General features: G+C 32.2%; 4 protein-coding genes, 1 long non-coding RNA gene and 1 pseudogene across 10 annotated transcripts; 1 reads left to right on the forward strand and 5 right to left on the reverse strand.

Annotated features, from left to right (window-relative positions):
* Positions 1-1,589: 1,589 nt before the first annotated feature.
* LOC149988086 (uncharacterized) lies at positions 1,590-3,535 on the reverse strand. Its single transcript, XM_090253983.1, has one exon. The coding sequence runs from the start codon at positions 3,533-3,535 to the stop codon at positions 2,207-2,209; it is 1,329 nt and encodes a 442-aa protein (XP_090110109.1). The 3' UTR covers positions 1,590-2,206.
* A 536-nt stretch (positions 3,536-4,071) lies between these two features.
* On the reverse strand, positions 4,072-5,064 carry LOC112288696 (TMV resistance protein N-like; annotated as a pseudogene).
* A 2,662-nt stretch (positions 5,065-7,726) lies between these two features.
* LOC112288446 (uncharacterized) lies at positions 7,727-9,657 on the reverse strand. The gene is made up of 3 exons (XR_002971561.3): positions 9,234-9,657; positions 8,707-8,846; positions 7,727-8,545 (listed from the first exon to the last, which is right to left on the reverse strand). It is a non-coding gene; the product is annotated as an uncharacterized LOC112288446 (long non-coding RNA).
* Positions 9,658-11,863: 2,206 nt separating this feature from the next.
* On the forward strand, positions 11,864-12,466 carry LOC112288291 (senescence associated gene 20). Its single transcript, XM_073537089.2, has one exon. The coding sequence runs from the start codon at positions 11,864-11,866 to the stop codon at positions 12,464-12,466; it is 603 nt and encodes a 200-aa protein (XP_073393190.2).
* An 822-nt stretch (positions 12,467-13,288) lies between these two features.
* On the reverse strand, positions 13,289-14,894 carry LOC141044383 (uncharacterized). The gene is made up of 2 exons (XM_073537091.2): positions 14,707-14,894; positions 13,289-14,611 (listed from the first exon to the last, which is right to left on the reverse strand). Exon 2 carries the CDS (start codon positions 14,407-14,409, stop codon positions 13,777-13,779), a length of 633 nt encoding a protein of 210 aa, XP_073393192.1. The 5' UTR covers positions 14,410-14,611; positions 14,707-14,894; the 3' UTR covers positions 13,289-13,776.
* Position 14,895: 1 nt separating this feature from the next.
* Positions 14,896-16,862, reverse strand: LOC112288290 (uncharacterized). Of its 6 annotated transcripts, none has more exons than XM_024532344.3 (4): positions 16,744-16,862; positions 16,013-16,165; positions 15,551-15,759; positions 14,896-15,377 (listed from the first exon to the last, which is right to left on the reverse strand). In XM_024532344.3, exons 2-4 carry the CDS (start codon positions 16,106-16,108, stop codon positions 15,116-15,118), a joined length of 567 nt encoding a protein of 188 aa, XP_024388112.1. In that variant the 5' UTR covers positions 16,109-16,165; positions 16,744-16,862; the 3' UTR covers positions 14,896-15,115. The 6 variants fall into 6 exon arrangements, with proteins under 6 accessions (XP_024388112.1, XP_024388111.1, XP_024388115.1 ...); XM_024532343.3 differs by having other exon boundaries at positions 16,658-16,823; XM_024532347.3 differs by having other exon boundaries at positions 16,715-16,799.
* Positions 16,863-25,711: the final 8,849 nt, after the last annotated feature.

Genomic DNA, 25,711 nt, shown 5'->3' on the forward strand with positions numbered 1-25,711 from the left:
CTAAAAACAATATCAACTTAGTCATGGATAATTTACAACTTTTAATGTACTTGAATCTTATTAAGAAAAAATAATAATCTACTTTTAATTAAAAAAAAAGCCAAAACTCTCATATTTTAAGTATACTCCTATCAATTTATCAAGGATAAGGATTTGAAGAGTAAGATATGTATCAAAGATAGATAATAAATAATAAAGTTTTTACATTTAAAAAAAATCACAAAAGATTAGAGAAGTTAGAGACACTTAAAATGAGACTAAAATCAAGAAAAAAATTGACAAAGTGAAGAAGATTTTATACTTATTTCTATATATACTATCTAACTAGGAGCTATATAATAATATTCTATAGAACCTTCAATATGTATCTAACTTGCAATACAAGCTTCATATATGTACATTACATGTCCAACTTATACCACAAGTGTCCAATATGTGCAATATGTGGCTAATTTTTTGGCCAAATTTTCAATCTACTAATTACTAATAGACACATATAAAAGAAAAGTTGCATCTATATAGCTTCTAAGAAGCTTCTCTATAAGATATTATCAAACTTATCTACTTTTATTTACTTCTATCTATTCATGTTATCTAAGTAATTATATGACTAAATATATATGTCAATGATACTAGTAGAAACTTATTTTAATTCATAATACACTTGCATAATTATAAGGAGATCATATTTTTTGGATTTCTTTCAAATAGTATTTAGACATGCGACAATTGAATAATATTTAATACATTTTTTTTTCTAAGAAGATTCAATAGTTTCTGTACTTCTAACAATATATCTTAAAATCTTGTATAAGTTTTCAATTCTCTTGTTGTTTATTACGACTAAAACTTCTTTAATAGCTTTTAAGATTCTTATCTTTTTCAATTACAATTGCAACCAATAAAACCTAATGCTCTTAGAAAAATTAGATCCTTCTTCAGTTTAAAAATATGTCTAATATCAACCAATATTTTTATGGTTCTATCAAACATCTTGATGCATATAGTAAAAATCTATGCATCTTGAAATCTATAATTTTTAGTGGTAATGATAAAAAAAATAATAATAAAAAAAAGAAAAAAAAATTTCTATAACAATTAATATTACTTGATTATTCAAAAGACGAGCATTTGATTCTATTTAAAAAAAAAATCTTATATATTTTTTTTGTGGTGTCCCAAATTTTTATATTCAAAACACCTAATATTGGATTTATCAAACTTAGATCTAGATTTTGATCTAGATTCACTTCTACTCTATTCTTTGCATATGATCATACTGCTTATAAATAAAATTTGTGATTTTGATGCTTTACTACTAAGACATTTCTTATCTTATATGATAAGAAAGGTACAATAATTTCTTCTAATTTAATGGTATTTTTTTATACAATAATATAGTGATAAAATATTCAAATAAAAGAAGCAATAAAATTAATAGCAATAAAGCTTTATCAATCTCCTCTATTTAATAGATTCAATATATTGGTATTCTTCTTTATTTGCAAGATATATAATTGTAGCTTTAGATACTATTAATTTATAAGGAACTTTGTTATATAATACTTTTTTAATTTTGTCCATAATTTAGGTGCTATGCTCTTATTCATGACATTGCACAACATCTCATCTACAAGGCCTATACAAATTGTACTTACAACTATTAAAATTGATTTTCTCCCATTCATTTTTAGTCTTTTCTAAAGACTTTTTTTCTAATACCTTATACAATCCTTATTGCACAAGTAATTTTTTCATCTTATGCAATTCTGCTTTCAAAATCAATTCTTTTATCTTTAAATAATACAATCTTAAATTATTCTTTCAATCAAATTTCTTCACATCTAATTTTACATTAGAAACCTTTACTATCATCTCATTTTTTTAATCCAAGCTTTGATACGACTTGATGAAACTAATCACAAATATGCATTCAATAAAAACATATGATTCAACTGAAAAGGCACAAATGAGAAGTTTGATTTTGTTGAGAGTCCTCTAATATGCTAAACAAAAGTATCCTATATCTATCTACACAAAATTGTTAAAGCAATCACCTAGAAGCTTAACTAAATTTTAAATAGCTAGTAGAATTACAATTATTCATAACAATTAGAGTTACTAATTAATACTATAAGAATGAAGGTATCCGTAATGTTGGTTATAGCTATGGTAATAGTATCAATGTTGATAGCTCATGCTGCTGCTAAGGATTCCAATAGAGGTAATGGGCTAAAGAGACATGATACACTTTCATATTTAAGATAGTCAAAGATGTGAGGTTTTTCAATTCATTTGGCAATGATATCAATCTTGAGCACCTATTTATATTTAAGGTAGTCAAAGATGTGAGGTTGCCCAATTCATTTGGCAATGATATCAAGCTTGAGCATCTTTTTATATTAAAGGTAGTCAAAGATTCGATGTTATCCAATTCATTCAGCAATGATATCAAGCTTGAGTACTTCCACATATTTAAGATAGTCAAAGATGTGAGGTTGCTGAATTCATTTGGCAATGATGTCAAGCTTAAGCACTCTTCCATACTTAAGGTAATTAAAGATGTGAAGTTGCCCAATTTATTTGGCAATGATGTCAAACTTGAGCATCCATCCATATTTAAGATAGTCAAAGATGTGAGCTTGCCCAATTTGTTTGGTAATGATATTAAGCTTTTAAATCCACTAATATCCAAGGTAGTTAAAGATGTGAGGTTGCTCATTTCATTTGGCAATGATGTCAAGCTTGAGCACCATCTCATATTTAAGGTAGTCAAAGATGTGAGGTTTTCCAATTCATTTGGCAATGATGTCAAACTTGAGCACGTCCTCATTTTTAAGGTAGTCAAAAATGAGAGATTACCAAATTCATTTGGAAATAATGTCAAGCTTGAGCACCAACTAATATCAAAGGTAGTCAAAGATGTGAGGTTGTCCAATTCATTTGGCAATAATGCCAAGCTTTCACACCAAGTGATATCCAAGGTAGTCAAATATGTGAGATTACCTAATTCATTTGGCAATGATATCAAGCTTTTGTACCACCTGATATCAAAGGTAATTAAAGATGTGAAGTTGCCCAATTCATTAGGCAATGATGTCAATCTTGAGTATGATCCTATATTTAAGGTAGTTAAAGATGTGAAATTACCTAATTCATTTGGCAATGATGTCAAGCTTGAACACTTGTACATATAGAAGGTAGTCAAAGATGTGAGGTTGCTCAATTCATTTGGTAATGATGTCAAGCTTGAGCACCCCCATGTATTTAAGATAGTCAAAGATGTGAGGTTGCTCAAGTCATTTGGCAATGATCTTAATTTTTCACAACCTTTTAAATTAAGTGTCTTCAACAAAGTCATATTTTTCACTTCATTTGGTAGCATGGTTAAGTTTGAGCATCCTTCTAAATCAAGTTCTAATATTGTAGAAATTTCAAAAAATAAATTTGGAATTTTTTTTATAAAAGAATAATTTCTCAATTGCAACACATTTAAACTCTCAAACTTTTTCCAAACATCTTCATCATATAGCATTTCTAATATTTTGTCTCTTTCATCTTTGGTTAATTTATATTTTGTTGATATTTCTAGTAGAAAACATCTTAAACTAAGAAAATGCTTTACCAACACAAAAAAATATGCTTAAAACTCTTATCATATTTTTAGATGCAAAAATACCAAAATTATAACTTAAAAATTGAAGTGATGAAAAAGAAGTACTCTTTAATTTGCCAATACTATTGTTGTTTATGTTATTGTAAAACAATCCCTCCAACTATAAACCAATATAATTAAATATACAAAAATATTAGAATTTCTCTATTAAAAATATATTTAATGAAGATACATATATAATTACAATAGAAGATTCATATTTCAATATAATAACTTTACATTATTATACATCTAAAAAAAATAATAAAAATTATAGGATATATAAAAAAAAAAAATCTAATCTTCATTAAAAATGATTCTTTCTTATTATTTTTAATTCTCTACATACCATTTAGATAATAGTCTAGTAAAATTACCTTGTTTGATAATCCATGAAATGGATCTATATTCAAGTTTCACATTCTTGTATATTTATATTCCATTTCTTTTTCAACAATGTTCCTACCCATGTCTTGTAGTTGATCATGTACTCTTATAATTCCATCTTTCTCTACTTTTATCAATGATTGATAAATCAATATTCTTAATGTAATTTCTACATCATGTTTTAATATGTTTTCTTGATTATTGATCCATATTTGCAATGCTCTTTCTTTTGACATGCCTTGTGGATAGACATCATTATAAAAGAAATGACATATATTCAAAAATACTTTCTTTTCTTCAACTTTTAAATTGTCAAAGATTACACTTAATATCTTCCAAATCTTATAGTTACTATTGTTTTCATCTCCCTCCAACTCTCTTTCCTTTTTTAACTTTTGTAAAGCTCTCTCCTAACATCTCAATCTCTTCTTCTGTCTTAAAAATGCTCCCATACTTTTTAGACTCAATGGTAGGCTATTATAAGCTTTTACAATTTTTTTGCCAATCTCAATAAGTTCGTTGGGTATATTTTCGTGGTGACAAGAATGAGTGATAAACAACTTCATACTAGTTTCTTCATCAAGTTCTTCAATATTTATTTCAAAAACTTTCTTACCACAATGCTTTAATGCTTTTGAATTTCGAGTTGTTGCAATCATTGTGCTACCATTGCTTGCAAATATGTCATCTATGGGCACAACATCTTCAATTTTACTTTGATCCTTTACATTGTCAAAGACTATGATGGTTTTAATTTGTATTAAGAATGCTTTTAACATTTTATGAGCTTCTTTTATATCCTTTGGTTTTTCTTTGACTTGAAATTATTCTAAGATATTGCAAGAAGTTGTATAGCAATCACTACTACTTTCAATGCACTTAACAAAGCATGAGGCATTGTATATGTCTTTTCCATCAATCAATATAGTCTTCACTATTGTGATTTTGTCTATTCCTCCTATTCCAACAAGAAATAATATCTTTACTTTATTTGCACATAGTTTTTTTATTTGTGATAAATATTATATTTTATCAAATATTTCTTTTTTAAGTAAATCATCTTATAAGTAGAAAATTTAATCATAAATTAAAATAAAATAAAATAAAATAAAATGATGCATATACTATATTTTAACCTTTCATGTTAACTTGGACTCATACAAATGCATCTAAACATCATTGAAGCATAGAAGAGTGTGAAAAAAACTACCAAATATAATCAATATATTCAACTATATATCTGCTTATTTTAGATTTTATATAAGTCTTACCAATGGTAATTTATTATGTATTTGTTGAAATCTTCTAATTTGATGAAAATTCTTATTTGATTATCTAAAATATGATGCATTTGCTACTTCAATTCCAACTAATTTTTTTTTTCTTTAGTAAGTTCAATCTTTCACAAATGTTTGCAATCTTTGGCCGATCCAAAGGATTCAATCTCCAACATTCTTGGATAAGTTCAATCAAGTCATCACAATTTGATGGTAAGTTTGGTCTTTCATCTTTTTCAATTCTTTATAATGTCTCTTTCATTCCATATACACCATCAAATGGATTTTTTTTTGAAAGAAACTTAGAACATACCATTGAAAAAGAATAAACATTTGCTTCAAAAGAATACATTGTTAGTGTTTCAAACTTACTTTTCAATATTTCGGGAGCCATATATGAGACAGTACCATAACGAATTTTATTCTTTGTAGTTTCTGGATTGCTTCTAACTTCAATCTTAGATATTCCAAAATCTATCACTTTTATAATAGCATGTTGAATAATCTTTTTCATAATTTTTGTCTCCATAACACTAACCAAAATATTTTATGATTTAAGATCATGATGTATAATGTGCATGTCATGCAAGTAACACATTTCTTTTGCAATTTGATATATAATATCAATAAGAAAAATATAAGATAATTTCTCTTCCATTTCCAGCATGTCATTTAAATTTTTTTGCATCAATTCCATTTCCATGTAAAAATAGTCTTTTTTGACTATTATCTCAGAAGATTCACTACTTTCTTTGGTATTATCTTTCATTACAAAATAATATGTTATCAAGTTGGGGTGGCATGAATTGGCTAAAATAATAACTTTTCTTATAAAAGACTTGTTGAATGAAACATCCATTTTTTTGATTGCACACAAAACTCCCAACCACTTTGATTCATAAATTGTTCCAAATCCTCCCTCACTTATGTATTTTATGATTTCTATACTCATCATATCTAATGATAGTTTTGAATCATCCCATTCCTCATGTTTTAGACAAAGTAAATCATCTAATCTATGTAATAGATGCTTTGCTAGTCTCCAATATTCAAAATCTTCTTCTTCACTTATTTGGATCAACCTCTCATATAGAAATTTAACATCACCTTCTACTTCATCACATGTTGCAACATCAAAAGTAATAGATCTAATATCTTCAAATTTGTTGGGATAATACTTTAATAGCATATCACTTATTACATCACAAAAACATTTTAAATCTAAAATTAATTCCCTGAAAGTCTCTTTATTATTCAATTGGAAGATAGCTTCTTCGCACCAATTTTGTTTTCTACAATTTTCTACTAGAAAATAAGATTTATTGAATATAAAAAATAACTCACTGATTAAAAGCTTGAACTCCAATACACTATTGGTACAAGTCATTAGATACTCAAAAACCTTTGTAACATATTCAATTTTCTTACACAAATGTGCACATTGATTTTTATTCAATAAATTATTTTTGTTTAATAAAACCTCAAATGTTCCAACATAGACTTCAGATCCTTTTCAAGTATCTTCAAAAATATCTTACATACTTGATATTTTGTCATATTTTTCCATGCTTGAAAAACTTGACTTGAAATAACGATGTAAATAGCTCCAAACCATGATTATATAATACTTAAATAATTTCAAAAGATATTCTATGATAAATGAATAAAAATAAAATCCAATTTTACTTTCTCACGACCTATAGAAAATTATGCATTGGATTTGTTTGGTATTTCAAGAGTATTTATCAAACATTCTTTTAACCACATTATTCTACAAATTATACAATTCTTTATCTTACATATTGAATCTATAATTTTAAAGCTAAACCATCAATCTTAAATAATCTTCATTGTTGGTCCTTCAAATAATAAAAATATTTTTATTAAATTCAACATTATTAACAAACTTTGACATAATTAAATTCATTTTAATTGTTTATTGAACAATCACAACAAATATTAGACATGTACACTCACCTATTTAAAGGAATATATTTAAGACCAATTGGATCTTATAAAGTTATACTACTCATCCTATAGATTATAAAGTAAGATAAATGTTTTAGACAATAACATGTTCAAATACTTTTGTTTAAACACACACATAATAAACAAAAAACTCTAATAGACCAAGCCACCACAATAATATCATTACAATATTAAGAATTCAATAACAATGCAAAGAGCTAATAGGATATCTAAACATTTAGACATGCAATTAGTTTAATTTGTTAAAGCAAATATCCTCTATTACATTTGCAAATTCTGATTGTAAGTAGGAAAAAGAGCACATCTATCCAATGTCTAAGTATACTTTCCTCTTTAAATTGAGATTTAGTTACTCATGAAATGCCAATCTAAGAAAAGACGTGCGGTTGAAAGTTAGCCCCTATTGTGCAAGGTGGTGTTTGTTCCAGAATGCCTTGGAAATGGGTTTATTCTTGGAAATCAACAAAACGGCACACTAAGTATATTTAACTTGAAATTCAGCTCAAAAAAAATTGAACATCACCCGCACATGTGCCGGCTACATTATCTCCTATTCCTCACGTTCATTGAACAAAAGGTAACAATCAATCGATTAGCTACAATGCATGAAAGGAAAATTCTGTATTGTAACACAAACACTCCATTTTCTGGTGGTATTGTTTAGCGGAATGGTCATCCACACCGGCTAGTTAAGCGAAACAAGGAGATTTAACTATAATTATAGCTTCACCCTCTCAACGTGTTTTGGATTCTAGAAAAGCACATCAAAGGAATACTTTCACAGTGTAAAGGTGAAGCGGCATACAACACGTTCTGCTCAGGAAAAATATGTCCGGTGCATGTTCCACAGGGTTGCAGAAATCGTACCTTCAAAGCCATCCCTACAAACAAAAATTCAAAATCCCAACAGATATTTACTGGCAGAGAATTGCAGGCCTAGAATATGCCGAATTGGTGTATGTAGATGCTCTGAAACGTCGGAGACATGTCATAACATCGTCAAAAGTCTGTAGGTAGTGGCATTGGCCGGATCGTGAGGCAATCGGAAAGCAGAAAAATAAAACGGAATGTAATCTCGTCAAAGTGGACGATTACTGAATAATACGCCTCTGAAGATGCTTGTTTTTCAAGTTTCTGCCAACAGTGCCTTATGTCACTAAAGGCGCCTCACGAAAGACTTGGCTTAAACCATCGATTATAGAAATGCAAACCACTCTCAATCTGAACGCAAGGAACTCTGCAGTACAAATAAACACAATGAGATAGCACCCATATGCGAATGGAAAAGAATTGGTTTGCACTTAAGGCACCAAATGCAGAATCTGAAACCACAAGCATTGCATAATCTGATGCGATAGCCACTGCTCCGAACTACATGAAGCCAACCATATTCCTCACCTTTTCAGTTCCAAAGAAGCCAACCAACGTTACTGTTAGGTTTAATTGACATGTACACTAGATTGAAGTTTGGATGACTACGTAGCCTTCAATTGAAGAATCTCCCAGGCCGTCCTCCTCCGAAAATAATTCATACTAATCTGGGAACATGACATGAATGACCCGTCAGAATATTCTACTAATAGCTGGAAGAATAGACATGATGTCGAAGCAGATATCCTACTGCAGGGATAACCTGACATGATCTGTGACTGCTTTTAAGCTAGGTAAGTATGTAGTTGGCAAACATACAGCAACGAAAGTGACACGGTACAGATCGATAGACCCTCGTTCCCAATAAAAAAGCACACTCGCAGAAAATAAAACAAAATTGCATGCAGACCCTCCTAACTAGAAACGAAGTGCTGATTTCATAACATATCAGCCTACGGTAACTTAAGTTTCAACTGGACCTAAGAATATGCATTTGCAAAGTTGGACCTAAGAATTGGGAACAATCAAAATTGAGAAGCATGCGGCACACCAACCCGGGGCTGCCAAGAGATCCCCAGAACGCCATGAAATCAAGCAAGTGGAGGAGTGTAAAGGAGTGAACAGGAATGTAAACGAGGAATATGAGAAGGAATGAGAGAGCGGAGGGAGCACTGTGCAGAAACAAAGATCGAAAGAGCAAGAGCAAGAGAGGAGAAGAAAGGGTGAGAAGAGCATACATACATACATACATAGCTGGGAGGGAGGCAGGCAGGCAGGCAGAGAAACGTAAGGCGAGGGAGGGAAGGGGGGCAGGTAGGTAGGTAGGTAGGTTCCAGTGAATGCAAGTGAGGTGGTGGTGGTGGTGGAGATGGCAGTGGTGCGTTCGTTAGATTGCAGGCATGGCATGGGGAAGGGAAGGAAGGCAGGAAGGGGTGGCGAAGGAGAGTCACGAGAGGAATGAAGAAGAAGAAGGAGGAGCAGGAGCAGGAGGAGGAGGGGGCGGGGAAAAGGAAGGAAGACCCGGGTGAGGAGGCGCAGCGAGACCGATGCTTCCACCCACATTCACACACACCTGAGAGTGAGTGATGTGATCAGCATCGTGTGGGTATTATTGATTCCATTGATGTTATGTTAGCACTGCCAAGTCTCCCTTGGGTCTCTATATTTGCATCTGCCCCTTCGCTCGTTCGTTGTATTCATCTGTTAAACTGCATCGCATTTCAACCCATCATGTATGTTTCCATATTTCCTTCTTCACAACCAATAAGAAGGTTCCTTTGTCCCTTTGTCTTATACCTAAGCTGTTTAATTATAGAGATAGGTCATAATACAACTTTATTATAATAATTCAATAAAGTTTTCTATTATTATTCTTATCTATATACTGTTTTTATTAAATACATTGTGTATTATTAAAAAAAATCAAAAAAAAATTGTGCATTGATTTATTATAAATTTTATTTAAAAAAACTATAATAATACTTGTCAAAAGCTCTCTACTATGCTCTAAAAATTTATGGTGTTTTTTTTATAAAAAAATAAATTCTAGGTTTTTAAAAAGTATTGAAAGTTATAATATTTTTTTAATATAATGCAATATATTTTAAATTTATTGCAAAATTTTGAGAACACAGGATTTGGAATTTTGGGCAATTTAAAATTATAATTAAATAAAAGATTATAAATTCTAAGAGTCTTTGTAACTTGTTATTAAGTTGTAACAAAAAAAGATTTTTATTTTTTATTTTTATTTTTTATTTGCAATATAAAATTCTTATTTTTTTGATCTTGCATTCTTTAAACCAAGATTTTTAAAGTCTTAATTGTTGTTGCACTTTTAAGTTTTTTTTATAATTTGTCCATAAAAACTTTAAATTCTTTTATACATATGAGATGATATGGTAAGAAGCTATTATATCATTCTTTCATCTAAGCACATTTAGCCAAAGTCAAAATTCTATATCATACATGAGCAAGTTTTATACAAATTCATGGACAAACATACACAAAATAATATTAAACAGAATAAACAAATTCTATTCGATTACATGAAATCTATTTACCTTTTAACTCACTCCTTGTTTTCCTACATAATCTTATGTTTTACCTCAGCAACTTCAGTACTTCACGAGTTGAGACAAAAATTTCATATTTTATATGTTGAACATTACAAAAAAAACAAGTGAATTGAACTTTCAACCTAAAAAGACATATACTATAGAATATGACAAGCATGAATATCATAACATGTACATCCGAAGGAAAAGAAAACTCAAATGCAAGTAGGGTGCGATGTGAGAGGCTCAAATCCTGTTCCACAAATCTGAAGGGTTCGTAACAATGTTGTACTCAATAGACGCATGATGCAGATTCCACCATAGACACAATGCTTCCTCAAGCACCGAGTCACGGTCGACTTGCTCCAAACATGTTTCTGCACCACTTGGTCCTATCACAACAAAGTTGTTGAGTGTGTGTGTGTACAACAACGAGTCGGATGCAGGGCATGTCTGAGCAGGTTTCTGAAGCTGGAAGGACTATTTTCCTCAACAGAAACCAAAAATAAATAAATCAGCACGGCTGTAACGATGGCCACTCGCGTTGGTGTTAGGCAGGGAGCGAGACGCATGCCACAGACATGCTGAATCGGAGAATTGCCGTTATGCTTTGATTCAGCCCTAAGGTCTTTCCACGGATTGTGCAAAGTCCCGTCTAATGTAGAGCCGCTGGCAGGAAATTATAAAAGAGGACTTTACTACGTGAGATGCACAGAACAATTGTTCAAAGTTAAGTCATTTTGCCTTTCCGGTCTCCCGTTTAGGTTGAATTCCTTGTTTCGACATAGATGATGTCTCGTGAGTATGCTCAAATAAATTTACTGTGCTGGATGAATAGTTCCGTGTGATGCGTCTCCAACCTCAAGCAGAACGTTCGATCGCGGCCTCAGTAAACTAGAAGGAGAGGAAGATAAAGCCCGGGTCAAGAAGATTACGCACTTGAGCGATGGAGCACGAACCAGCTTCGGGATAAGATGCTTCATTGTGGATCCTAAGAACGTCGTTCACAACTTTGAATTATTTTTAATGCGCGATGTGCAGGAATTCCACGCCAACAAGCCCTTCAACTCCGAGAGGAAGTGGGAGTGAATGTGGATCACTGTGGAGGGACATTATCAGAAGCTATAATGAGGCCCGAATACTCTTGCAATTCTTCTGATGGTAGCAACTTCCCGGAGGAAATATCTGACCATTCCAGTGCTACTGCGGGGTCTGAAGATTTTGTTACTGAGGACGAAAATACTGCAGCCACTCTTTTTGCTGACATGCAGGACAACGAACGCATATTGCGCTGCTTCTACAATGCCCTTGCCAGCGGAAATACAGTCCTAGTGAATTCTCTGCTGGCCAAAGACCTGGATCTCTGGTTCCACGGGCCACCCTGCCACCAACACATGAGCAAGCTGCTGACAGGAATCATCTCATTTCGATCTGTTACCCTGATTCCGTCGAGCATTCTTGCTACTCACAATATTGTGATTGTTGAGGGCGAAAGTTTTTGCCAAGAGGTTGCGTGGGTGCACATATGGACAGTCAAGGAAGGCAAACTGGTTCAGCTCCAGGAATACTGGAACACAGCTGTCTCAATCAACTCCAGTGCTTGCTTAACTTCGGACTCGTGTTGTTCGAAGCGGCAATTACCATTGCAGTCCACATCTCCAATTATTTGGCAGAGCAAACTCTGGCATGATGTGAATAACACCAAACCTGGACTTATCTTGACTATATGAAGCGAAGCATGCTTTGTTAACTATTGCGGAGAGGTTGCAATGTACACCTTTGATTCATTCGACCAAGTTGTTGACACCTTTGTAACCGGCTCGAGAAATAACCCTCATCTGCTTGAATAACACTCATCTATTTCCTGCGAGATGTTAACATTCACAGGCATCATGAAAATCATGTTGACGAGCCATCCCAGATGCGAGAACTATATAACTATTTATATATATATATATATATATATATATCATAACTATATAACTATATAATTATATATATCATAGAACTATATAATGTTCTGTTAGCTCCTGACCTGATACTGTCTCCCAGTCCTGTGCGTGATGAGCAATTTTAGATCTGTTTCTTAACTTCCGGGTTTGGGCGGGGAAATAGGAATGATGTTGATATGAACTAAGTAAAAGCTTGGATAGCAACGTAAAGTTCCGATTGAACTTTGTAAGAACAGTTAATTGAATTGTGTTCATTACGAATTGCAATCGCCTGATCAAGTTCTCTTGTACCAGCTTGATAAAATCCCGAAACGTGGTTACCGTCCATGGAGAATGTGACAGTTATATTATCACAACTGGCCATGGATGAATACGTCTTGCGCTAAGCTGCACTGAATTAAGTGGCAAATGACAATTACCAGATGCGTGCCATCAGAGAACATGGGATGCGCCCATTATTCTATACAGAAGTGTGTCCACAACATACTTCATAGATTCCAGTAAGCATAGAGACAGCACTTTTCACAGAAAGCAAGAATTTAAGCACACGCAGACTTCGAAGATTCTACTAATGAGACATTGGAATGATGACACTGTATCTTCAGATAATTTAGGCGCTCAAACGACGCTTTATTTTACAAATCCAGGTTTCACTAATTTTAATGGTGTTACAAAGGAGTGGGTCACATCTTGCAACTATTCGTTCATCTCTACTTCCAGCCATTTTCTTGAACCATGCCTGCATTACGAGAAGAAAAAAATTGCTCTGCATCAAAATCTGTCTCGAGAAACGCTGTGATTCCTTCTCAACTGGCTGCACTGCATTCCGTCCTCATTGCCTGCTGAAGAAAACAAGAAATTTCTAGCGGCGCCTAATGAACAGCCCTCTTCTTTATGTTAAGAGCCTGCATTCAACTACGTAACTTCTGGCACAGTCAACAAGTTAACCAGTCGATTCGAATCCTAAATAGCAAGGGGAGTTTGAGGCAGCATCAACAATGGAGCAGGTGTAGGAAAAAATTATAGAAGACACATCGATTCTCTTATCCTCCCGCGAGCTCCATTTAGCTGCCTCCGTGCACAGCATTCTACGATCTCTGAGCGTAATTACTAGAACCTGACTTGGTACTGGCTCCCATGTACAAGTCCTCCTTGACAGGCTCCCACGCTCGTTTCACTTTCCTGCACATCTCGTGTGGATCGGAAAACATCTCATCCTTCTTCGAGAGAATCTCGCACTCCTCCCGGATTAATTTCGTCAGCATCTTCTCGTCCGCGGGGTCCCATTTCTTCCCACTCAGTCTAGAGACGAACTTAAAGCCTAGCACGAAGCGGTACACCCAGCGGTCCAAGAGTGTTGGATAGTCATTGCCATGCTCCCCTTTGCCATGCGCACTGAGCGTCGCTTGAGCCTGACAGTACGCCCTTTCTATAAAAACATCAAATGGTTCGTCTCTGTTTCTAACGCAGACGTCTTGAAGAATCTGTTGGATTCGGCGATTCCGGTAGTCTTGGCGATCGTGGTCTCTGACCCTTGGCGGATTATTCGCAAAAGTTTCGGTATCATCCGGTTGCGGCCTATCGCACTTTGACCAATCAATATCGACCTCGGAGTCGTAGAAATCGGCCGTCCTGGGCTTTGACGGGTGTTTGTACACTGGATCCCTAGAATTGAACAGCTTTTCCGACAAAGGGTGGAGCTCAACCTCGCGTTGCGACATCTTCACAGGATAGGGTGAAGGATTGAGATCAGGGTCAAGAGCTTACCAGAAAGAGATTGCTTGAGAAGAAATACCTGTAATTCGATCGCAGCGATACTATCTAGATAATTTCACCGTTGGATACGAGAGTAGTGGATAATTCGTCCAGCACCTACACTCCAAGTTCCAGACCAGCCGATCCTTCGTGAGGCCAAACTGCACACTGGTGCGAGCACTCCCGCACTGTGAGAGTCACAACAGGCTAGGGCAGGAATTCAGAACTATACAACGACTACAACCAAACAACACACGCCTTACATGCGATGCCCGAGCTACTTCAACGGACGCATCGCTTGGGTCTTAAAGAGCTGGATCATGCAATTCTCATCAGTTGACAGGTGCACCGTGGACCAGTATAATTTGTGAGACGACCCGAATCCAATCTGGGTGCAAGTCCTATGCGAGGACGCACAAAACTCAAGCGACAGGGACAGCAGCAGTCTAGCCTTGAAACAGAAAAGTGTTTAGATTGAAATTCAGTTGCTTCATGAATGCATGAGGTACACTTTCATTTACTGCAGCGCTGGAAACGAGCTAGGGTACTTCCGTTTGTTCACAGTTCAACTAAACATTCTTGCTTCTCTAGAAGCTATTGAAATGGAGGAAAAATAATGAATTTTCAAAAGAATCCGCGCCCTAACAATTGTGGAGCTCTACAAGAAAAATTTCAAGTGTACCCAGACATGCCTACCGATGGGCCATACGAGTGCCAGGCTACGTCTTGCTCTCGAGCTCTTGAGATGAGGATATAGTAAATCTCTGTCATTAACATTGTGATAAAAGTGAAAGCAGCTGCCGCTGCAAATAAACTCCTTCGCACTTGCTTGCAGGACAGGTTTCTATCGCTTCGATACAGCAACCCTTTGGTTCGGATCTTGTTCTGGTCTGCACCTGCAAACAGAGCTGCCGACGCAATTATGAAACAGATCCTGCGCAAAGAGCAAAGGTTCACGGCAATCAAGGAACTGGTTGTTGATTCTTCCATCCTCCACTTTCGACACTACCTGCTTTAGCAAACAATGAACTCAATGCTTCATCATGTATCATTTAAAGCGAGATAATTGAACAAATCGAGCTAGGAGGGGTTGTAGTAATAGTTCACCATGATAAGAGTAGCACTATGATACCCACAGTGCGGGCGCCACCAGGCTTATAGCCACCCCCGCAGCACAGGCACCGTGTGACAATCATGATCAACATCTGGCCGAGCAGAAGAAAAAGAAAAGCGGTAGCAGCGAGTCCAGTTGAAATGTCTGTAGTGTACTGGCACCGCAAGGTTCCCGAATCCTCATCTACTACTACGAGATCTCCCTGCGAGCAGATCAACCCGCAATAAAGGATAGTTTCAGGTAACGGAAATCGAAACACTAACAACCTAAGACAACGGTGAAAAGGGGAAAGACGATAGCAGGAAATTTTAGACTCAAGCAGTAGTGCTCGGAGTGATAAGTTGCAGGAACTAACACGAGACATTGAATCCCTTAGGGCGATTGTGTTAAATGCAGGACAGTGTTGAGATTTGTTAGGTGTGGAGAAAGCCGTCTAAGGGGGAAGAGGTACCAACCCGGCTCCGTCTGGTCATTGCTCCAAGAGCGAGACCAAAAGCAATGAGATAGGACACAACGCTGATACCGATCACAATTTTTTTGGGGGAACCCATCTTGATCAGTGTATGGATAAAGCGTAGGTCTTGCTGGTTCGGGATTCTTCAATCACACTGCATCAGCAAACGCACACAACTTATCCCAGGAAAGAGACTTAGCCAGCTGAGGTCTTGATGCCAGGACCAAAGCAAAACCAATCGAGTGTGTCAAGATGATCAATCCATGGAAGTGGAAGAATTTAGAATCGATATATGCAATTTTGTACCCTAACACCCAACTCCAGCTTCCACCTTACTCAAGAGCAAAGACACAACCCAGTCCTCAAATCATCTCAACGCAGGCTATAAATCACCTCAACCTCGGACCCACTTGAACATCATCACTCGTCATCACAGTACTACCGGCAGCTAGCTGTACAAAAACTATGGCATTCACGTTGCACCTCTTCAGGCATGTAGAAATTTCAACGGCGACAGGCTAATTCGATGAGATGCTAGTTGATGTTGCAAAGCTGCAAAATCGTGGCAAACCCTAAAGAACTCTCCATGTAATGGCAGATTTGCGGAGACAGTGTTATGCTGATTGAGCGACGAGGGATTTGCAACCTGTGACACTCGCCAGCAGATCGGCACCGAAACAAGGAAAGAGCACATGCAGCAAACCTGGTTAAGAAACTGTGTGGAAAACATACCATCAGCAGGATCTGGATGCAACAACAATGCAAAGGAGGAACAGTGCAGCCAATGCATTGAACGAGGGCTTCATGGCATGATTGGAGGCATCTTAGTGGGCATTCATGCTGAAGCTTTTTCATGTGAATCAGTGTGAAAAGCAACTCCAATCAGTTCCCTTTTGGGTTACATGCCACATGGCTGAAGTGAATGAATATTATTGATTTTTTATAATTTTTTATGTAAAATTATTGGAGATGTTTGATGGAGAAGGGGAAATATTTTTGAAGGATGTCGGTGGATTTTTTTTGGGATTAATAATTGTGTTTAGTTGCTTGAGAGGGTGTGTTTTTTTTTAAGCGAAAATTGATCAAAAATCTAAGTGATGCATTGAATAAGAAGTTTAAATGTGAAATTTTAAAGTATATAAGAATGAAGGTGCTAGCAACAAAGGTTTTAATATTTTGTAGTATGTTTTTACTTTTCTAATGGTTTCATTATTTAGTTTGGTAAATAAATTGCTTCTTTATTATCTTGTAGGTTATATTTTCTAGTGGTATTTCATATATAAGTCTTTCATTCAATTACATTTTTTTAAAAAATTATATCTTCTTGTTTCTTTTTCTTTTGCGATGCTTTTAGCTATAGAGTATAATTACTTCTATTCTAAAACTTATTGAATGCCACAGCAAGGTGCTAAAATACCTAGGAATGACATAATGTTCTTATAATTTATGATCTATGAGCAAAATTGTATAATTGGAAGAAAAATTCTTTTCTCTTCTTCATCAATTTTCTTTTTTATTTTGTAGTTCTTTTAAACATACATCCATGCACTATCTAATATTAAGAAATCGTTCTTTGGATTATTACTCTTTTTTAATTCTACCTCATAAGTATTTCATCCAATATCCAAAATCTTCATTACTTGTTGATCCAAACACATATAATCAAATATTTAATCAATTAATTAATTAATTTTTGAAGGACTAAACTCAAATAATTTTAATCCATCTTATATTGGCCTTCAATTGTAGTGGCAAACAATCTACTTTTCAAATCTTATTTCTTTTTGTATATTATAATCTTTTCTTATTTTGTTTTTTTTTTTTTTGGATTTTATAATAAAATAGAGAAAATTCCAAATTGCCTTCACAACTTTGGAGGGAGAGAGATACTCTTATTCCATTCTATATTAACAAGTTGTATAAAGCATTTGGATCTAGTTTTGGTACTACAACAATAATAATATTCTAATTAATAACTTTTGAAGTTTAATGGGAATAAGTATGAGAAATATATTATAAGATATTTTATATCTAATAATAGCCTTTTAAAATTTGTGGTATTTGGATTGATTAAAGAGACCAAAAAATAATGTTTTCTATTCTAAAAGACTTAGATAGCATTATTTTTCTTATTAATAGTCCTTCAAAAATAAAGATGGTATTTTGGCATTTTGTCTAATCCTACCAACTCTTCTTATTCTATCTAAAATAGTTTCAAGATTCTCTTATTAAAATTCAAACAACCCAAATCTTACAAATGGTGTTTCTAGCTTTACCTTATAATACTTTGTTTATCAGTTACCAAACATTGCCATCAAATCAAATGATTATTAATACAAGTTAAGTTTTCAGCCTTCTCTTGGATTTGTGGAATTTGATCTAAATAATTATTCTACTTCAAGAATTCTACCCAATTATAAGATGTTAAACTTAGCTAGTTTTAAAAGTACTTTGAATTATCAAGACTACTAAGAATTCCATCTTCACCTTATATATGGTTATATCTATGCTAGCATCTTGTTCAATAATACTTACAAAATAGTTTTATCATAGTAATCAATTTAATATGATGAGCATAAGTTCTATCTCTTAAGTATATACAAGGTGTTACTTTAGTGACATCAAAAGTTGATGAAGAAGTCTAAATATAATTTTGATTTGGTTAAATGTAAAATATAGTATCACATCTCCTTTCAAAAGATTATTCTTTCATATTTAACTTAAAGAGATTCTATCCTAAGAGGTATTTCTTGGCCTCTTCTTCTAATATCTATAGTCCTATCTAAGTTATGCCAATTAAATTATTAAGGATGATAATTCTTAGTTTTGATCAATATTAATTTTAATCTAATCCAATTATAGAATGTTATACCATTTGGCTCATTTATTTATTCTTATGATAAATCTTTATTCTTCAAATGACTTGTCTTTTTCTTCTATATGTATTAATTCAACAAGTTCTTCATTCATGGATTTAGTAACTCTATTACCTTCCAAATCAATAGTAGTAGGTTTTATGGTAATAAGATCTTGTATTTTTTATATACAATTTAGCCAGTGATTAGAGATTGATACAATTTCAAAAAAAAATAAAATTTTTATTGTTATGTGGAGTAAAAATTATTTCTTTGGTTTTATTTTTAGTCCCTAACTAATTATCTACACTTACTTCTATATTAAAACTATTACTTTTTAATAAAAAAATAATAAATTTTAAATAATTTTAAATAAAGTTTTTTGGATCTTTTTAGTTTCATATTATTATTATCTCTAAGTCATGCAACTAGCTTGTACTACTCTTTTAGCTAATTCTATATATGATCTTTTGTATTTTAACCACCTTAATATAAAGTTGGTTGTTATCTTAATCATTTAATTTACAACCACTTATTCTTATTTTTTTATTATTTGATTCTAATATTAGATCTTAGCTACTAAATCTAGATTTATTGATCAAAATTCTCTTAACTCCTTGATTTAAAACATCTTTGTATTGAATTATAGATTGGCTTATTGTGCTTTTTTTAAAAAATTATAATAGTTTCTCCTTAAGCTCTTTTACTTGTTTTATTAATACCATCACTTATTCAAAGATCTCTAATAATTTTAATACTATAAAAATAGAAAAAATATAACCTTTGAAATGATGATCTTTTTATTTTTAAATCCCACTATCTTCTTTTTTTGTCTCAAATTTGTAATCTTTTTTTTTCTAATAGCTCTATTTTTTAGAATTTCCACACTATCTCCTATCAAATTCATTCATCATATCTTTTAAGAAAATAAATAATCATTTAATTTAGTATAAATGATATTAATAAAATAAATAAAATAAATAAAAATGATAAAAAAAAATCTACTTATTACATGTTTTAGTTGTTGATAATGGATGGCATCTTAAAATAATTTAGCCCAATTTGAGGCACAAGTGCTAATAATTGTCTTGGCTAATATGATTTTTAATGTCTTATTAAACTTTTTAGGATAATTCGAGTTAAAGATCACTATAAAAAATTTAAATATTTTCTTATGTCTTAGGTGTCATATACCATTGAATTAATATATCTTTTTAATATCATATAAATTGAGTGCATGTGTGGATATTATCTTTAAGATCATCATATTTCATTAAAGGGGCTAATTGTTCCTTTCATTCTTTACATAGTAGATTTGCATAATAAATCAAAAATCTCACTCATTTAGATTCTCTCAAATTATATTATCAATGCCAACTACAACTACTTCTTAAGTAATTTCCATACTATTGCTTCATCTTTGAACTACCACATCAAGTTGTATAAGTATCCATGCTAGAGTGCAATTAGATCTTTTTACAATCCTATGTTTTCTACATTGTCTATTAGTTGAGATAATTGATCTTTTGTAACTTTATTTGTGCCAATTGTTTCTTTATACTTCGGACTTTGGTTGCTTTGAATATTTTTTTCAACTATCTTTTAACTTCTTTTTTATTAAACTATCTTATTTATCAAATTCTTTTTTATTAAACTATCTTATTTACCAAACTTCTTTTTTATTAAACTACCTTAATTTATAATCCTCTAAATGTTGAATATTCTTAACTTTTAGAAAATTCCATTATTAAATATTTTAAGACTCTTTAGATCTAATAGAAATTGTAGTTGGCTTTTATTATTTTTTTATCTTCAACTTAGTCGATAGTATTTTTTTCATCTATCTAATTTAAACTAGATATGGACATTAATAAAAAATATTTTAAAAAGAATAGATCATACATGAATTATACCTCATATAACCAACCTTATTATCTATCACATAACAATGCCTTAATTCCATCTAAGAACTTTTTATTTTACTCTACCTTTATCAATACATATTTTTAATGTTGTAAAAATATATTTTGGTAGATATTATTTGAAGTAAGTATATAATCAATCTTCTTTATTATTAAATAACACTTAATGCATGAGTTGATCCAATACCATATTTAACTTTTTTTTAGACTCTTATAAGTCATATTTGCTCATCAAGTAGTATTTTTTAGATTTATAGAAGGTTATTTTTCTCCAAATTAAAGCAATTGCACTTGTGGTTATAATTCTTTAAATCTTTTAATTTTTTAATAGAATTATCTTAACTTAATTTCTATAGTAGATATTTATATACTCAAAATCTTAGCAAGTAAGTTTACAACTATAATATAATAAGTTTACATACCAAGCATGATCATAGCAAGATGTCACGGTGTCGGGATAGAGAGAGTTTGCCTCAAATAAATGCTCGGCTTCTAGCTGCCACTAAATACTCAATTAAATTTAAAATATAAAAATACCAAGATTATATATATATATATATATAATATTTTTTTTTGGCAATTACATCAAAATATAAGCCCAAGTACTAAGAAAACACCCAAATGTATGATAAAATATCTTAAAACCTTATATATCCTTATGAGAAATATTTCTTGAACTTCAATAGCTCATATCTCACGATTGGACAGTCCAAAAAATTATAAATTTTAAGTGAAGTACTAATATACTTTCAAAAACTTCCACAAAAAAATTCAACTACAAATTCAGTACGGATCTTGAGATATTGCCAAAACCCTAATAGTAGCTTTAAACCCTAGCTTACATACACCTGTGTGCTAATTTCTTCATATCTCACAAAATGAGTACTCAAATACCATGAAACTTTTATTTATAGCTTTTTAACTTAATAACTCAAACTTACAGAAATTTTGAGCCAAAAATTCGTCCAAAAAGTCAAGATATGGCTCAAACCATTACTATTGACAAAATGACTTACATACTATCTTTGAATTACATGTGCTGTCTTCAATGTCCTATAACTCCTTCATCTAGACTTAGAATTCATCAAACAGTATATATAAAGTGTAGCCAAGAAAGTTTTCTCTCCAACTTTAGTTGCCGATCTTTCATTGCTCTCTATACGCATATGTTATGCTTCAAAGAGTGATAGTAGATACAAATTTGACACCTTATCTCCTTCACAAAAACTCGAAATCACACAAACTCTTCACCTAAATTATACCCAAAATCTTGAACTTATTGATCCTAGCCTCCAAAGCTCAAATGCCATCGAAAGAGAAACCCTAATCTCTAATAAGGCCTCGGGCAGCCTCCTTGAAGCCCATTGGACATGGCCTTTGACCAATAGTAATGAAGTTTCCCATTCTTTACCTTCATCCAACCATACCTTGCTTTTATCCCTCCCAATAAGCCTCCTATTAGTTAAGATTTTCTTCTTTAGGTTCCAACCTTCTCTTAAGCTTTATACTAAATATCTAAATCCTACATAATATAAACACTATAATCAAAATAGATAAATCTCCAAATAAACTTTCTTATATCAATTTTCTTTAAATTTATTCACTAACCACTCTAATCTACATCAAGACTTACAAACATATTATATGTCATAATTAATTTTTACATACTATAAGTAATTATAATATGACAACGGATATGCACATGTAAGCCAGTAATTACTTATATAAATATGTAGAAATAAATAGAAGTAGGTAAAAGTAAGTTAATTCTATAGTATCTTCTATAGAAGCTTTTTAGAAGCTATTTAGATGCTGCTTCAACTTTATAGGTGTCTATAATTAATTTTTTGGATTAAAAAATGATCAACAAGTTGGCCATGTACCACACATGTTGTTAGCTTGAAGACCAAGGTAACTATATAGCCCACACATAGGATAACTTGCCTTATAAGTCAAGGCATGTGTCCTATATAGTCAACACATATTGGGGGTCCTATATAACATCCTCATGTAGCTGCTAGTTAGATAGTATATATAGAGACAAGAGTGAAGCCATCTTCACTCTTGTCAACTCTTTTTTTACTTCTTGTCTAGTTTCAAGAGTCTCAAGTTTCCTTGTCTTTTGACAATGAGTAATTCCACTTTCTTTTTAATATACATACTTCCTTATTTTTATTTTGTTACTCTTTCTTTGACATGAATTTCATTGGTTTATGCATCATCTTTTAATTCATGCCCTTGATAAATTGACCAGAGTACACGTATAATATCAAAGCTTTATCTTGTCTTGATTAAGAGTAGATTACATTTTTTTCATGATAAGATATAAGCATATTAGAAGTTGCGGATTACTCTCTTCTAAATTGATATTATTTTTAGTATTTTCTTTGTTCTTAAGTCCTTTCTTCTATTTATCTTGAGTGATATTAGATATTTTTTTGAGTGTTATTATGGTAGAGCTTATTGAAATGAAGAGTGCAATGGCTCAAATGCAAGAGCAATTGAGAGAGTTGATGCTTGCAATGCATCAACTTAGCTTACTACTACAAGGATCAAAGAGAATGGCAGGAAGTGAGGATATAGAGATGATTAGAATTGCTTCAATATTTGTAGCAAATCATGTCCTTTTATCCACGGTGGAACATCTTTCAAGTATTAGAGAACCAAGAGTTGCTTTGCTCAAGAAGTTTGGTGGTACAAGATTCAAATTTTAAGGATTTATCAATCAAGTACAACTTGTGATTGAACTTCAATCTTAAAGCTATTCAACTCTAAGATCACAAGTTAGATTCATTGATACACTTCTTTTAAGTTTAGTACTATGATAGTTTTCATCTTTTCTTCAATGACGAGATCCAATATTGGATAATCTAGAGGCATTTTTGGTAGAATTCCGGTCCATGTATGGATAACATAATGCAATTCATGTTGTAACTAACAAAATCTATATTTTGTGACATGGCAATCAATTTGTAACGTTATATGCTTCATAATTTTGACAACTTGCAATTGATATCAAGTGGGATGAGACTACATTTATTAGCCAATTTTTCTATAGATTTAATATGAAGTAAAGAAATTGATGCTCAACTTACTTGATCCTCAAATATTAAGTCAAGCAATTGACTTTGGTATAAAATACGACAATCGACTTTTTAAATTTCAATCTAAGAGTCGTACAAATAAGCCTCAACATTACTACAATTTGATGGCAATATCAAAATTTATTCAACATATATATTTAAAATTAAAGGATATGCAAATGGATGTGATATATTTTAAACCTCTTACCGAGCAAGAAAAGAATTCTTACCGTAAAAAAGAATTATCCTTATATTGTGGAGAACTTAAACACACTGTTCAATATTATCCAAAGAAGTGACAAAATCACAAAATGAGAAGCACATCTATCAAAGAAGATAATGTATTGAAAAATGAATTTGTCCAACTATAATAGAGACCATGTAGTTGGAATCTTATATAATTTTTAATGAAGGTCCTATTCTCTCCTCAGAATCCTCTCTTTATTTTATAATAGATGTGTATTTAGGACCTAATTATTATAAAGCCTCCACCTTGATAGATTTAGGAGCCTTAGCTTGTTTCTTAGATATAGAATTTGTTAAAAGTCATAAAATATCGTTAGTACAAAAAATCAAATTTGTTCATGTAGAAGTCATAGATGGTCATCTATTGTCTTTTAGGGATGTTACTCATGAAACACTTCTTATAGATGTAGCAATAAATGATCATAGTAGTTGCATAATCTTTAATATAATTAGATTTTTTTCTAATCCAGTCATTTTAGATTTATCATGGTTAGAAAAGTATAATCCTTGCATAGATTGGATTTCTCATATCTTTGACTTTTCTAAAAGTATAATTAAGAGTAAAAGTAATCCAATAGAAAGTCATAAGTCTAATACAATTAAACCTATGTTTGTAGGTATAAGAGCTTTCTTGCATGTTATAAAAGAAGGATCACCTTGTGTCATTTATGCCACACCTGTTTCTAATGATGCATAGACTTCAAGTAGCATTTTCAGCCAATATCAAGAATTTTAAGATGTATTTGAAAAGAAGAATGCAGATACTCTTCCAAAATATTGTCCCTATGACTGCTAAATTGACCTTCAAGAAGGAGCACAACTACCATTTGGACTAATCTATAGTTTATTACAAAATTAATTGGCTGAATTCAAAGAATATATTGAAGAAAATTTTAGCCAAGAATTTTATACATTATTCCAAATTACCAACAGGAGCTCCAATCTTATTTATGAAAAAGAAAGATGGATCATTGCAGATGTGTGTTAAGTATCAAGGACTCAATAAGATCACCATGAAGAATAGGTATCTTCTATCTTTGATATTTGAACTTCTTGATTAACTGAATTAACCTAAGATCTATACAAAAATAGATCTATAAGAAGCATACAACTTAGTATGTATTAAAGAAGGAGATGAATGAAAGAGTGCATTTTAAAGTAAGTATGGACATTTTGAATACAATGTTATGCCTTTTGGATTTACAAATGCATCGGCAGCTTTTCAACATCTAATGAATGATATTTTTTGAGAGTTTTTAGATGATTTTGTTGTCTATTATCTGGACAATATCTTGATCTATTCTAAAAACACAAATGAACATGTACTTCATCTTCATCATGTATTATAAAAATTAAGAGATGCAGGACTCTATGCCAAGATAGAAAAATGTGTATTCTATAGTACTCAAGTTGACTTCTTAAGATACATGTGGAATAAATATTAATTCGTTTCTATACGATATTGATAAAATAGACTAATAGTCTATAGAATAGTCAATTCAGGAGGATGAATGATTGATTTAGTTATTAAAAGTAGTTAATTACAAGTTTACGGTTAAAATCTGGGAATATGGAGTGATTATATAGGAGTTGT

This window comes from Physcomitrium patens, chromosome 11 (genome assembly GCF_059467195.1).
Source record: "Physcomitrium patens ecotype Gransden chromosome 11, ASM5946719v1, whole genome shotgun sequence".
In the NCBI taxonomy this organism is placed as follows: Eukaryota; Viridiplantae; Streptophyta; class Bryopsida; order Funariales; family Funariaceae; genus Physcomitrium; species Physcomitrium patens.